Consider the following 14,448-nt stretch of genomic DNA (forward strand, 5'->3'; position numbering starts at 1 on the left):
ATTTAGTGAAAGCGCTCCATGGGGCAGTCGAAAATGAATAGGCAGAGTAAATCAGATTATTGTTTCCAATTATAGTACCTAGTACCAGCGTAGAAAGAATCTATTTCTCTAGCCATGGAGGTTGAACTTGGCTGTGCGATTTTCTTTAGCCAACAGAATGTGGATGAGGATAGATAAAGTGACCATTTTGAGCCACGGCCTTAGAGACAGAGGGTTGTTCTACTGGCCCACCTGGAATTCTACAATCCACCACGAAAAAACATGGCCCTGTGTAGCTGCTGATTCCAGGATGATGATAATTCATGGAGCAGACTCAAACTATCTGAAACCTCCTTCCAGATCAGACCAGCAGAGCCTGGTCAGTCCTGATATGTTCAGCCAAACCAGAGCCAACCTAAAGATTCATGAGCAAAAACCAAGTATCTGTTGTTATAAGTCATTCACTGTTTTCCATGTAGCATCACTGTAGCAATAGTTTATAGATACAGTGGATAAAGAAAACTCCCCAAAGAGAAAATTCAGCCAAGTATGTAGCTTTGATGTACAAAAATACATTTATTTTCAACAATTTCAAAACCACTGTCTTTTTTTTTTACAGTAGAAATATTCAAGTGGAACAATAAAACCAAGAACAGTATATGTACATATACTGTATATATAGATATGACTCATGCATTTGTATTCCAGTGTTTAGTACAAGTATTGCAATTGTCTGCCCCATTTAACCCTTGAAACAAAAAAGCAGGATCTTTAGAAATATTCCTAATACTGATCTATGCTGTAGCCAGCCAGATTTCTCTATATCACATTCTCTCTGTCTCACAAGGAAGAATGGGAACAACATCCCACAAAAATTAACAGGTACAAAATGTGGCCTTTCCTCCCATATATATACATTATATCATTTTCAAAAATAAGTGTGCTCAGGCTAAGCCTGAAACTAAAAATAATGCTTACAGCATGGCTTAACGTGACCCTATTGAAAAAAACTGGTATGTGTAAATGTGTGAAGGGGCTGAGGTGCTGGAAAAGCTAACAGGCTTTGAAAGTCACTCACCCCAGAGGCAAAAACTACCTTAAGGGAACTGAAGGCAGACATTTGACTTTAAGGAAGTTGTGTACATCTGACAAGCAAATAGCACAGCTTTGCTAAAATTGCCTTTGACTAATATCATTACAGGCTAGACCCCTACTTGGCCTGGAGAGTTTTGCATGAATTCATAATTCCACAAATGCCTTCTCCCTTCCAACCTCTTTAACTCCTCCCATGCCAAGAGACATTCACTGGGCTTTACTTAGTGCCCAGGGGACTTTTCTGAGCTCAGAATAGCCTGAGAATTCACTATAAGCATTATACATTTTCATAGAATCCAATTGAAAAACAGATTGTCATTTTAAGATCTACTGACTGACTGCCTTCTTTAGAAAAAAGTATTTTCTCAGACTGATAAATACTAAGTTTTTCCTTTTAGAGAGGAAGCTGTTTTCCCCCATCTGGGTCTCAGCATGAAGCCTCTCTAGTGGGCCTCTTCTTCACCTTTCACGTCATTCTTGGAACAAAACGACTGCCATGTTCTATGATGTCACTAGAGTCCTTCCTTTATCAATTGCCCCAGAGAAGGCCCTCCCCCCGCCCCCCTTTATATACATAAGTAGAAACCAGCTATGGCATGGACAAGGAGATGCAAGAGTTAAGTGTGACAGACAACAGGAGAGCATCCAAACCCAATGCATCCAGCAGGCCTGGCGGGTTGGTCAGCTCTGAGGGCCAGTGCATAAGCCAACACACGCATCTTTCTTTTTTCTGTTTTCTTTTTTACTAAACATTAAATTATTTCTTAGGAAATAAAAAGCTATTTACATTGTAATTATATACAATAAGCCATCTGTAGCCTCATTATGGACATGCACAAGGCAGGGCCTCTTTCACAAAGTTGTGCATGCTTTCTGCAGCTACATCCACCCCCACCAATCTACTTCCTGCGGATCTAACTGGGAAGTGATCTGTGTTGTATGTGTGTGTGCTGGGGAAAGGGGAGAGTGTTGGTGATTCTGCTGTGGGGATGAGAGGTTCACAAAAAGCCAACCCAACTTAAATTTTGAAAAAAGGGAGACCACAAGGCAAAAGAAAGTCCTGAAGCTACCAATGGCAGAGTAAAGCGAGGAGGCTGTGGGAAGATGCATCCTTTGCTCTTAGCACAAATACAGCCATTTATTCCGTTTGTCTCATTTCAATCAGCTAAGAATGCCCTTCTCTCCCAAAGCTAGGCATTGGCCTGCTATTTATGAAGGGGCCCTTGGTAAACAAAAGGTAAAAAAGACATTTTTATTTTTCCATAATCATAGTAATAGTAATCATCAAAAATAAAAAGTCGGAAAGGTGGTTGACCACGTGGCTTGCTGGCATTAAACACTAGTGCAGTTGGGGATCTCCTTTGTGCTTTCGCTGTTTGCAATGGTGGCAATGCCTCCTGCAGGGAAGAGAAGACACGGGGAGAAATGGATGTGAGTTCCACAAGGGCAGGGATCTTTGTTTTATTCACTGCTAAATACCAAGCCACCTAGAAGAGGTGCTTAATAGGAATTTATTTAAAAGGCACCTGGATATCCTTACCTATCAGCTCACTGGCTTATGTCATCCATGCTTAACATATGCTACCTCCTACACTAACACACAGGTGGGATCAAGACATTGACTGCCATCTTACATTCTATTGAACAACAGTAACAGCCAATGTGTATTGAAACTTACTATGTGGCAGGCACTGGGCTAATGACATAACAGCATGTAATCATGACAACAGTCTTAGAATTGTGTTTTTTTTTTTTTTTTTTTTTTAGGTATTACACAGAAATAGAAACGAATCGTAAGTACTACTACTCCCATTTCACAGATCAGGAATTTGAGGCACAGAGAGGTCACAGACGTAGTAGATTAGCAGAGCAAGAAAAATGGACCCATGGTTATCTGATGCCAGATTCCACATTCATGTAATTATTAGTAAGGATATATAATACTTTTGCTTTATAGAAAAAGAAGAAAAATCCCAACAGTAATGGGCAGTTGACTTCATCCCTACCCCACTCAGACTCCAGTACTTCCAACCCTGATTGACTTCTAAGGGGAAAAATAATCTACCAATTTCATGTGGCCAGAGGTGGCAGACAAATTTAAAACATGATTCTGTCACTGTAGGTAGTTGTTTGTCCCCACCCTCCAGTCCAGTAGTGTATGGAGGACAGATGAAGTGGGTCAGTGTTTAGAGGACACAGGACAGAGGAGTTTAGTGGAGCAGGAGCATGTACCTATGACCCGCGTGTCCAGTTCTTTGTCCAGCAGCTCCTCAGGCTCCGTGAAGTCACTGAGTGTGATTTTCGGGGCGTTTTCACTTTGGCTCACTGACCCAATCATTTCCTGCTCCTTGTCATGTTGGACTTGAGCGTAGATGTTAATCCAAGGGATTTTCCTACATGGGACAGGAGCAAAATCAGATTAAGATCACAGGGCGTGCCAAACTTGGGCAGCTGGAAGTCCTGGGGGATAAGAGGAGGAAGAAGCTATTAGTAGGAAGGGTCCATGTCAGGAAAGATATTGGTAACCTCAGAGACAATGAGGCCACGAGGTCAAGGAACACAAAGCCAGCCAGGAACCCAGATGCCAGGGAAGATGTAAACCACAGAACTCTCTGAGGAATGCACCTTTTCCTGTGGGTAAAAAACAGGGTGCAGCACACCAACATGGTACAAGTATACATATGTAACAAACCCGCACGTTATGCACAGGTACCCTAGAACTTAAAGTATAATTTAAAAAAACAACAAGCAGATATAAACAAAAGGGCAGTTAGATACTAAAACTCTATAAATATTTACCTGGTATTAAGTTTTTAAAGGAGCTGGACTTTAAGACTCAAAGTGTGTACAGACTGAAAAGACACCTATTTCTAAGGTTGCATCAATTTAATCAATTCACATTGGCTTCCTTTATAAATAGTCAAGAAATAATATATTCATAGCCTTTGCTACAATTTTCAGAGCATCACTTATGGGATGAGTACCTTAAAAACTTTGATAGTTTCCTCATCTGTTCAATGGAGATGACAATTGCTTCTTTTTGGATTTTGGAGGTGATTAAGGATTAAGAGAAGCTAAATAGCTCCATTCAAAGACACAAAAGTAGTAGATGGGGTATGGAAACACAAAGCAGACTAGCTTGGGGTTGGAGAAGTGAGTGGGTTCACACTTAAATCTCCTTGAGGCATTCATCTTCTGACCCATCTTCATTATCCCCTCACACACGGTGTGTTCCAGCCTCGGTAGCCTCCTTTGTATTCCTTTAATTCAGTGTTTCTCAAACACTAACATGCTTAAGCATCACCCAAGTCTTCCTTAAAATGTGAATTGTGGTTCTGTAAGTCTAGACTGGATGGATTGAGATCTTGCAATTCTGCCAAGCTTCCAGGTGATGCTGATGCTGCTAATCAGTTGGAGACTCAAACTTTGAGTTACAAGACTCTAATAGAAGCAGCTCTTCAACATCTTGGGGACTTAGAATCAACTGTTCCCTCAGCCTGTAACACACTCCCCTCTGCTCTTCTCAGAGCTTGGCTTACATGCATCTCTGAGAGGCTTCCCCTGACCATCCAGCTTTCCATTATAAACATGTAACAATGGGACACTGCCTATATAAGAAATAAATATGGTGTTGGTTTAGGGTGATGTCATAGGCAATGTTTATTGACTTGTTTTCTGTCTTTCTGTCCCACTGGAATAAAAGACCCATGTAGGCAAGGTCTATGTTTTCTATCCTCTCCGCTATCCACCTGACTTAGTACAGTGTTTGGCACATGGTTAACATTTATTAAGCATTTTTTGAATCAATGAATAAATTACCTTAAATCCTGTGCTCTTTCTACTTTACTATATTATATTCATCAATAAAAAGATTATATTTTCATCTTAGAATATCACTTCTAGAAGAGACCCTTCTTACCTCATCAAAGGATGAGGAAATTAGACTAAAGTCTAGACATTTCACAAAGCCAATTACTAGCATAGATACCACTGAAACTTGGGACGTCGGACACACACCCCAATCCAGGACATCCTATGCATCTCTAAAGGAAAATCACTTTGTTGTCCTTGTGCCAAGCAGTGGTATTCTCAAGCTTCTACATTCCCCTATCTGCTCCAACTCCAAATTACGCAAAATGTGGAAGCACTTAATACGGGTTTCCTGCAGCTAATTCAGAAGAAAAAATCTGAAAATAGGTTTAAAACACTTACTGGCTTCTAATTATTTTTTACATTCAGTTTTCTAGTCTTTAATGTTTGCTTTCCATACATTAAAGGAGGTGTCCCCATGACCCCTACTAGTCTAAATCAGTTTAATATAATTTATAAGAACCCAAAGTGAACAGCACCCCTGTGAGGCAGCACACTAGGCTCTCTAAACGCGTATAGTTAAAAATTAATGCTGGCCTTTATATTCTTTTTTATATAAATGAAAATACAGTCTAGTAACTTAGATTCCTCTCAACCATAAAAGTACGTATTGCTCATGAAGGTTGGGACCAACTGTAATATTATTAGGTGCCGGGGGTGCTTAAACCAGTCCTGATCCCATAAGTCTGTGTACTACACAGGTGTAACCAGAGTCCACTGCCTCCCCTTTCCTGCTTTGCTCACAATACCTATGAGGATTTGGATAAACTTGCCCTTATAGAGATTATTCACTTTATTTCAATTTCCAAATAACACATCTAAAAACTGGCATATTTTCATCTTTTGCAATCGATGGTTGCAAGAGAATAAATTTTGTATCTCAATTTGCAGAATTTAAAAAATTTGTCAAGTTGCTTTTCATTTCTTAACACATCCACGTGTGGGACTGTTGAGAATGTAAGTCTGAACTCCAGTTCTGCATACAAGGAATGTGGAAAATGAAGAGATCAAGAGACATGTCTTGGACCAACATCCATACAGGTTTAAATAAGAGGAGTAATATAGATAGGCTCAAGTCTCCCTCTTAAAAAATAAAAAATAAAAAAAAAATCCCAACTGCAGTTTGTATCCATTTGTATCCATTTATCCATCTATTATGAGTGTTAGAAGCCTGTAGGAGGAAATTTAGAGACAGCAAAGTGGGGTTTGGACTATAAGGAAAGCCCTACTAAAAAAAGACTGGAAGGAATATAGAAGCTCAAACGTTTTCCTGGATAGAGAAAAGCAGATATTCAGTTATGGAAAAAAATTCTTCTTAGGCAGTCTTCAGAAAGAAAAGCCATCTCATCATGATTTTTAATTATATTACTTGAGATATCAGAAAATAGCAGTCACTATCCAAGAGCAAGATAGACTGCGAGAGGCCAGGTGATATTCATTTAAAGGAAGCTTGGGGCTCATAGTAATTCTATTCTCTTTTTCCATGTCATGTAAGCACTTGGGATACTGAGATCATTTCCAGTGCCTGGCACACAGGAAGTACTCAATAAATGTTTGTAGGACGAATGAATGTCTTAATGTGTTAATACTGGCAATTACAGAGAGGAAGTTTTGGATCTGGAAACTCAGTATGGCCAATGATCTGGACACAGAAACAGAAATGTCTTTACACTAAACTGTGCTACTCAACAGAGCGTTTAATGGGCAGGTGTTGCTATTCACACTTAAGTTAATTAAAGTTAAATGTAATTAAAATTCAGTTCCTCAGTCAGACTACTGGCTACTATATTAGACAGTACATATGATGGAGCATTTTAAACATTGAGAAAGTTCTACTGGATAGTAATGAAAGAAACAGAGGAGACTCTGGGAATCCAGGGCCAGGAACCTGACCTCTGTACTTGTTGCAAGCCAGGCGCACTTCATGTTGCCATTACTGGGGTTCCATGTGATGAGTGGGGAAAGCAGAACAAAAAAATAAAAGAAAATCCAACAGAATTTCAACCAAACGGCTTGAGCATTGGGAGTAAAACTTCCACGAAAAGGAGACAGAAAAGTAAAGGTTAACTGATGAGTACTCTTAACTGATGCTGCTATTGTCCAGTTTGACTGGAGTTTATTTCTGGTGGCCTCAGCTGCATGATTCACTGTCAGGGACATAGAAAAGGTGGGCTGATACCTGGGAACTACAAAGGTAGAAGTTTTTTAGAGATGTCATTAGCTGGCATGGATTCATTATTAAAGTGTACAGATTTAGAGATGCCTACATTAATAAGTTGACTGTCTAAGGAGTTTAACAGCATTTCTAAAAAACAAAAACGAAAACAAAAAAAAAAAAACAGAAGGTTTCCAAGTCACAGTATAAGTGACCCTTAAGTATCCTTACTTTGGATCGATCTGACACAAAAGCCTCTTTACAGGACTTCTGTTGGCCCTTGTCCTCAGCAACTATGCTGCTCTGGGAGTCAGAGATGAGACATTTGGTTTAGTTGATTGTCACGCCCAGCAACACCAGGCTTCCCCACAATCAAATTCTTGGCTGAGTGAAAAGTGAAATGTTCTTTGCATATAATTGAAGTACATCTATAAATAAATGGGTGTTGTCTTAACCAGGCTGTTTCTATATTGAACCTTTTCTCACTTTGTGACATAAAGGTTTTATCCACCTTTAAAAGGGAACAGGGGTATGGGGGTTGACACATCTTGATCCAAGAGGACATGAACTCACATACTGGTCTATAAATTGAGTAGGAAGGTGAATCTCACTCTGTCCTTCTAGAGAGTGTGGAGGGTGTTGATAGAATTCCTGCTGCTGCGGCTAATGCTGAGAGGTATATTGAATTAAACTGATGTTTTTAAGCAACTGAAATAGCCACTAAAGGAGACATAAGCAGGAAGAAGCGGGGCAGGAAAAGTCAGGCACCTTTACCACTGATCTCTACCAAAACCTAAAAGCATTATCTTTAGTTCCTGGAAAGACTCCAGGACTAAAAGATGCTTTCAAACTCATCTGACAATAATTAATGATGTTTTTACTTTACCCAGGCTTCCCAGGAAGCACATTTCTAGGCCACTGATACAATTTCTGAGGGCCTATTATGTGACAGTTTATGGCACAGAGGGCATCTTTGGCAGGCATGTGCTTTGTTATTTATAATAGTGTAGCTTTGTTGATTACTTAGTACATAGCACCTATATGCATTATGACATTTAAATCATATAGCAAACCTATAAAATATTATTGCTATTCCCATTTTACTAATGAAGACATTAAGACTTAGAGAGGCAAATACAATTATCCAAGGTTACAAATGCTAAAAGTTAAAATTGGGTCTTATTTCAGAGTTTATTCTCTTAAGTAGTATACATCCTAGTAGAAGTTATAATTTGAATGTTGGTACAAAATTATTTATTTCAATTTTACGTTTCTAATAAGTATCTTGTTATATCACCCCTTCTGTGTCTTTCAAAATAATTTCTCAAGACGTGGAGTTTTGTTCTCCTAATCAATTTCCCTTTAGAATAGGAAAAAGATGGAGAGGGATGATAGTTGAATATGTTTAGCATGCAAATTTAAAGAGATACTGAATAGCTGCAACAGGGGATAAAAAAATGCATTGGTGTCTCTACATGTGTGTATCAGATTTTAGCTGCATTTTCTCTATTTAACCACCTGAATGGATATAGATCCACATAGAAAGATCTTCTGAATATATAAGACCTTACTTTAGAAATTTGATTGAGGTTTGAAAACCCCTTACATTTCTCTTGAAGATAATAAATTGATTTCATTGGCCAGTCTTTATTTACCTAATTCATTATACCTATAAATCATAATAGATAGAGTTCAGAGTCTCAAACCCTTTTATTCCATGACCCTCAACCATTCTTGCTTTTACCCATTGTCAAACAGAAGTTCAAGGAGAATTAAAACCACATTCTTGTGATGAGTTTAGTAAAGTTAGTTATAGGAAGAATCATGTGCAATGACCCCAGCCACACTACTAAATTGAATGATAATAGCACATACCTTTTAAACTTGTAGATCAAAAACACAGCCAGGCCAACAAATACCACTGATAACAGCATAAGCATGGCTGAGCTGCTGTGCCCAGCACTGGAGTCCACCAATGGAGCTGGGAAAGAAGAACAGATAAGGAAAAGAACACATATGCTTACTTGGAAGCTGTTAGCTGGAGGGAGTATTCATTGCAGGAAGGAGGCCACTGATCTCCATCCTTATGTCTAGTCTCCAATTCCCCTGCCTGATAGCTGGGTGCAGAAAATCTAGCTTCAGTGATGACAATGGTACCTGAGTACAGCTTCTTAGGGAAAGTAAACTTCTCTGTTCATCCTGGGGAAACCTGCTAGTTCTTGGTCTAAATTGAACAACGTATGTCCAGCTCAGGGGAGTGGAATACAGTCTCCAGTGCTCTTTCTCTTAGATAGCTTGCATGCCTGTCACCAAAATTACAGGGAGCCCATTTGAAATCTTGGGTTAAGTACTAATGCAGTGTTTCATTCTCTTCCTTCACTCTGTTCTCATAAAAACCCACTGGATGGGCACATTTGTGACCTACACATTGGAAAAGTCTGACATTATTAAGAACTATTTAGTAAACAGGTTCTCCCAGACAGCACAAAGTAGATGCCCCATAGGACATGCCTTTTTAGATTTTTTTCATAAATAAGCTAACTAGAGTTTGTTCCTGTTTCTACTTTGACTCACACATTGTAAACTAGAAGGGAGTTTTAAAGTTCTGTGGCCTACCATCCAAGATTCATAAAATCAAATAATCATATGCATGAAGAGAGCTAGAGGACTATCCAATATAATCCCATTTGCCACAGACAAAATAAAGAAATACACAAATAAATGAATATGGTTAAGACCCAAGGAAATTGTAGGTTTTCTCCAAGACCATCTAGGGATTCAATGGCAAAGCTACTCCTAAGAAAGTCTTCTTGCAGGATGCCTTCAGAACAATGTGACTGATGTGAACAATCCTTCTGAACCCATAACTACAAAAAGGACCCTTCTACAAAGCCAATTTCAGGCATTATGGAGCAGGGTTTCATGATTCTCTCCTCCTTTTCTCTCTGGGATAACAAATCATCTTTCCCATTTCCCCAGTTCCCAGTGGCACTCACCTAACGTCAGCTGTGTGACATACACAATGACTTGTACCCCTGGCTTCAGCTCAAACTGGACCAAATTTTGGTTGAGAGCATTAAACAGTGTTTCTACAATCTGAAAAAAAAGACAGGATGCACGGGGTGACATGACATGCAATGATGCTCCCTCATGGAATAAGAAACCAAGGAGAAGGTCAATAGGTAAAAAGTCACCGTGGTTCAATCAGGGATAAGATATTGGGACATATTTATCAATGTGGTTCTCACAGCCCTTGGAGCCTTGTGAGACCAAGGAAGTACAGTTGACCCTTGAACTATACAGTTTTGAATTAAGCAGATCCACTTCTATGTGGATTTTTTCAACAAAATGTGGATGGAAAATACAGTATTCTCAGGATGCGAAACTTGCATATACAGAATATAAAGAGGCCCAACTACTACTTCTTCTTCTTTTTCTTTTTTAGATGGAATCTCACTCTGTCACCAGGCTGGAGTGCAGTGGCATGATCTTGGCTCGCTGCAACCTCTCCCTCCTGGGTTCAAGCGATTCTCCTGCCTCAGCCTCCTGAGTAGCTGGGATTACAAGCACGTGTCACCACCACACCAAGCTACTTTTTGTATTTTTAGTAGGGATGGGGTTTCACCATGTTGCAGAGGCCCAACTTCTTACACGCAAGTTCTGCAGGGCCAACTGTAGGACTTGAAGATGCACAGATTTGGTATATCAGAAGTCCTAGAACCATTCTCCTGTGTGTATTGAGAAACAACTATAGATGGTAATATTTGCTTATTCTGGAGAGGAGAGTGAGAGACAGAAAGGCATGCCTACAGTCACTGGTGAGTTCGAGCTATAATAGACATAGGTGTTTCATTCAATTCCTAGTTCACTGCTCTTTTATCCATGCCTTTATAACACTCTAAAAAGATCTGTTATGGGTTCCAATGAAAGAAGTTCAACCTATCATTAGCTCTGTAATCTGATTAAGTCATACACACAGGGGATGGAGGCCCCTGCCAGGATTTAAGCAGGCACATATACTCCCAGTCCACTCCTCTGCGTTTTCTATCTTAGAGACAATGGGAAGCAAACATCAAAGCAGAAGCTGCCTCCTTTTTATGGGATAATTTTTGTTCTTTACTTTTCCCTAGCAAGTCTCAGAACACATAACATCGATTTAATCACTCTGTAATTCCCACATGAAAGCTGAGGCCGACTTAGGCTGTTGTCCCTCTTATCTCGCTGTATGCGCCTTAATATCACAGCTGCTATTCATCACTGTAATTACCTATTTATCTAAATGGATGGATATTGTAGCTTCCAAATATAGTTCACACATGCCACTTGCTATTTCAGAATAAAGAGGTCTTGTAAAAGTGATGTATGCATTGAGAAGCTAAATTTATTTCTGGCCAACTTCAATATGCAATCCTGCAATGCAAGAAATTATTTCTCAGAGAAACTGCAATCACATCTGTACTGCTCAAGGTCTGTGGATGGCTGTAAGAATGGGGTGACGGCCAGTGAGTATCATAGGGACACAAAATATGTCTGTACAATGATTACCTCATATGGGAGCAAATGTGTGTGATTCATGCCGATTTTCTGCAGTCTCATGCTCACTTATTTCTACTTCACCTGACTTAGCATCATGAGAAAGAAAGGAAGGGTGAAACAGGGCAGACATTAAGACCTCAGGAGGAATAGAGGATGAAAAGGAGAAATGCAAGTCCTGCCATTCCCTTTACTTCCAGGACAGTGTGCAGATCACAGTATAGTTCTATATGCCCATTTGATAAGAACAGTAAATCACAATCCCTTTTGGAAATGTTGCTTCCTTAAAGTAAAGTGAGGCAATACATCCCTCTCCAAAAAATCATGTTTGAAAGCAGTTCACTTTCTCCCCAGAAGAAGAACTTAAAAATTGGCCAGGATCTTTAGGGGCTAGTGCAGTTTAAAGACAAGAGGCACATAGTCCCGGAAATAAACAAGGAAATTCAAATTCCCCTCTTTCTCTCTCTGTTTCTCGTTTCTCTCTCTCTCTCTGTTTCTTTCTTTCCTTCTCTCTCTCTCTCTCTCTCTCTGTTTCTTTCTTTCCTTCTCTCTCTCTCTCTCTCTCTCTCCTGTTCCCCTTCCCCTGCACCCCAGGAGGAGTCATTGGGAGGGAGACATGAGCTGGCACAGGGATATCAGACATTGGAATGAATAATGCCAGGGGTGCCATTCCTTCCTGAGTAGCTGAATGCTCCAGTCTATTTGCACCTGTATTTACTCTGGGTAAGGGTGATTGCTCTTCAAAACCTTGGCTGTTGGGGCAGTGGAAGAGAGCCTGTCTCCCTTTCTTGCTGAAAACAGTTTTGTGCCCTCTCAGGGTGTAGGGTGCAGGCAAGGGTCCCAGCCAGATTTGCTTTCACTTACTTGTTCCAGGTCCCCTTCGTTGCCTTTCCTCCTCTCTGTCAGGTTCTTGGGTGGGAGAATGAAGAGCTCTGCTGAAGTGGGGAGGCCAGGGAACACGGCAATGAGGATCTGGTCCTCTGGGACGCTGGTTACCTGCAAAGATGTTCAGACAAAGAGAGGTTGTGGAGGAACCAGCCCTCCTCCTCAAATCAATGACAAGAGCAGAGTGTGCACAGCCAGAGGGCTCATATGCGTTTTTCAAATGCAGCTTTTTAGGCACAGGCTCCAAAATACATTCAGGCTTTCTTTCAGTTTTTCCCTTAGATCTGCTAGGCAAAACATTATTAGTTTCACCACTTCCTCTGCTCTTATATACATTTTCACTGAAACTAGAATGGTATTACAAATGATTTTTTTTTTTTTTTTTTTTTTTTTGAGGCCGAGTCTTGCTCTGTCGCCTGGACTGGAGTGCAGTGGCCAGATCTCAGCTCACTGCAAGCTCCGCCTCTCGGGTTTACGCCATTCTCCTGCCTCAGCCTCCCGAGTAGCTGGGACTACAGGCGCCCGCCACCTCGCCCGGCTAGTTTTTGTATTTTTTGCTGGGAACATTTGCAAAAGTTCCTCTCATATTTTCCATTTTTTCTATGAGGGCTAGAACGTCTGGCTGAAACACAGGCTGGGTGCAAATGAGGAAAAAGAAGTCATACACAAACATGGGAAAATGAAAATTTAAAGAAAGCCAAGCAACACTTGCTTTCACTTATTAAAGCAGGATTTTTTTAAGTGTAATAGCTAATATTGGTAAGACTGCAGTGGAGGAAGTTCCCTCATTTGGTGCTGGCAGTGCTAGAAATTGATACATATTGCCAATTTGTTTTCTGAAAGACTTAATTTAAGGGCCATAAAAATATTCATACCCTTCAGTCAGTAACTGTAACTTGGTGAGTTTGTTCTAAAGACATGATCCAAAATATAGGAAAAGCCGTATGCAGGAAAAAATACAACATTACTTATAATAGCAAATAAATGGGAAAACCTCCAGTATTCAAAAAAATTAAGTAAATACTGGTATAATCACTTGATAGAATATTATGCTACCATTAAGATGATAATGAGTACTATGAGACAACATAGAAAAATACTTATGATAGCTGCATTCCAATCTATTTCCTTACATTTCTTTGGTTACAACTCTATAAAAATACAAATGTATAGAAGAAAAAAATAACAAAATACTAAACGTTGTTAAGAGGCTGAGAACAAGAGTGGATTTTTCTATTCCTGAGTGGTTAGTAAAAGAATGATATTGCTTTTGTGATAAACACTTAAAAGTAAGCTTCTGTCTGAAGGCAAATTTGTAAAGAAAACAGGATGCAGAGTTCTCCCCCGTGAAGGGTAAGCTTGTTCTTTCCTGTGTGTCTCCTGAGGATCTTTTATCCAGAACACCACCCACCACCTCTTCTGCCAATCCAAATATATAATTTGTGAATGAGGTGAAATACCCCCATCCTCCAAGAAGTGCCCCCTGACTATCTCTATCTGCAGTGATCTCCTCCACGTTAGCCTCCCACCCAAAACACCTCCAAAGGACCATGTCCACTGCATTTCAGAGAGATAGATCATGTCCACCGTGACACATGATTACATTCGTCTGGTGCAGTCTTTTCTCAGATAGACCCTGATATGGTTAGGCTTTGTGTCCCCACCTAAATCTCATCTTGAATAGTAATTCCCAGAATCCCCAGGTGTTGAGGGAGGAACCAGGTGGAGGCGATCGAATCCTGGGGGTGGTTTCCCCATCCTCCTGTTCTCATGATAGTGAGTTCTCATGAGAGCTAATGGTTTTATAAGGGGCTTTTCCCCCTTTGCTCTGCCACTCTTCTCTCTCCTGTCATCCTGTGAAGAGGTGCCTTCTGCCATGACTGTTAAGTCTCCTGAGGCCTCCCTAGCCATGCAGAACTGTGAGTCAGTTA

The 14,448-nt window shown here is 40.2% G+C and overlaps 1 protein-coding gene across 1 annotated transcript in view; it reads right to left on the reverse strand.

The window, feature by feature from the left end:
- Nucleotides 1–531: 531 nt before the first annotated feature.
- Nucleotides 532–14,448, reverse strand: part of SORCS3 (sortilin related VPS10 domain containing receptor 3) — a 620,373-nt gene continuing 606,456 nt past the window's right edge. The window contains exons 23-27 of the mRNA XM_017851830.1: nt 12,497–12,628; nt 10,096–10,195; nt 8,975–9,080; nt 3,307–3,467; nt 532–2,471 (exon numbers count right to left, since the gene is read on the reverse strand). Of these exons, the coding sequence (XP_017707319.1) occupies nt 2,407–2,471; nt 3,307–3,467; nt 8,975–9,080; nt 10,096–10,195; nt 12,497–12,628 (564 nt within the window). The 3' untranslated portion in view covers nt 532–2,406. The remainder of the gene's footprint in view (nt 2,472–3,306; nt 3,468–8,974; nt 9,081–10,095; nt 10,196–12,496; nt 12,629–14,448) is intronic.

Source organism: Rhinopithecus bieti, unplaced genomic scaffold (assembly GCF_001698545.2).
Source record: "Rhinopithecus bieti isolate Rb0 unplaced genomic scaffold, ASM169854v2 scaffold_31787, whole genome shotgun sequence".
NCBI classification, from domain to species: Eukaryota; Metazoa; Chordata; class Mammalia; order Primates; family Cercopithecidae; genus Rhinopithecus; species Rhinopithecus bieti.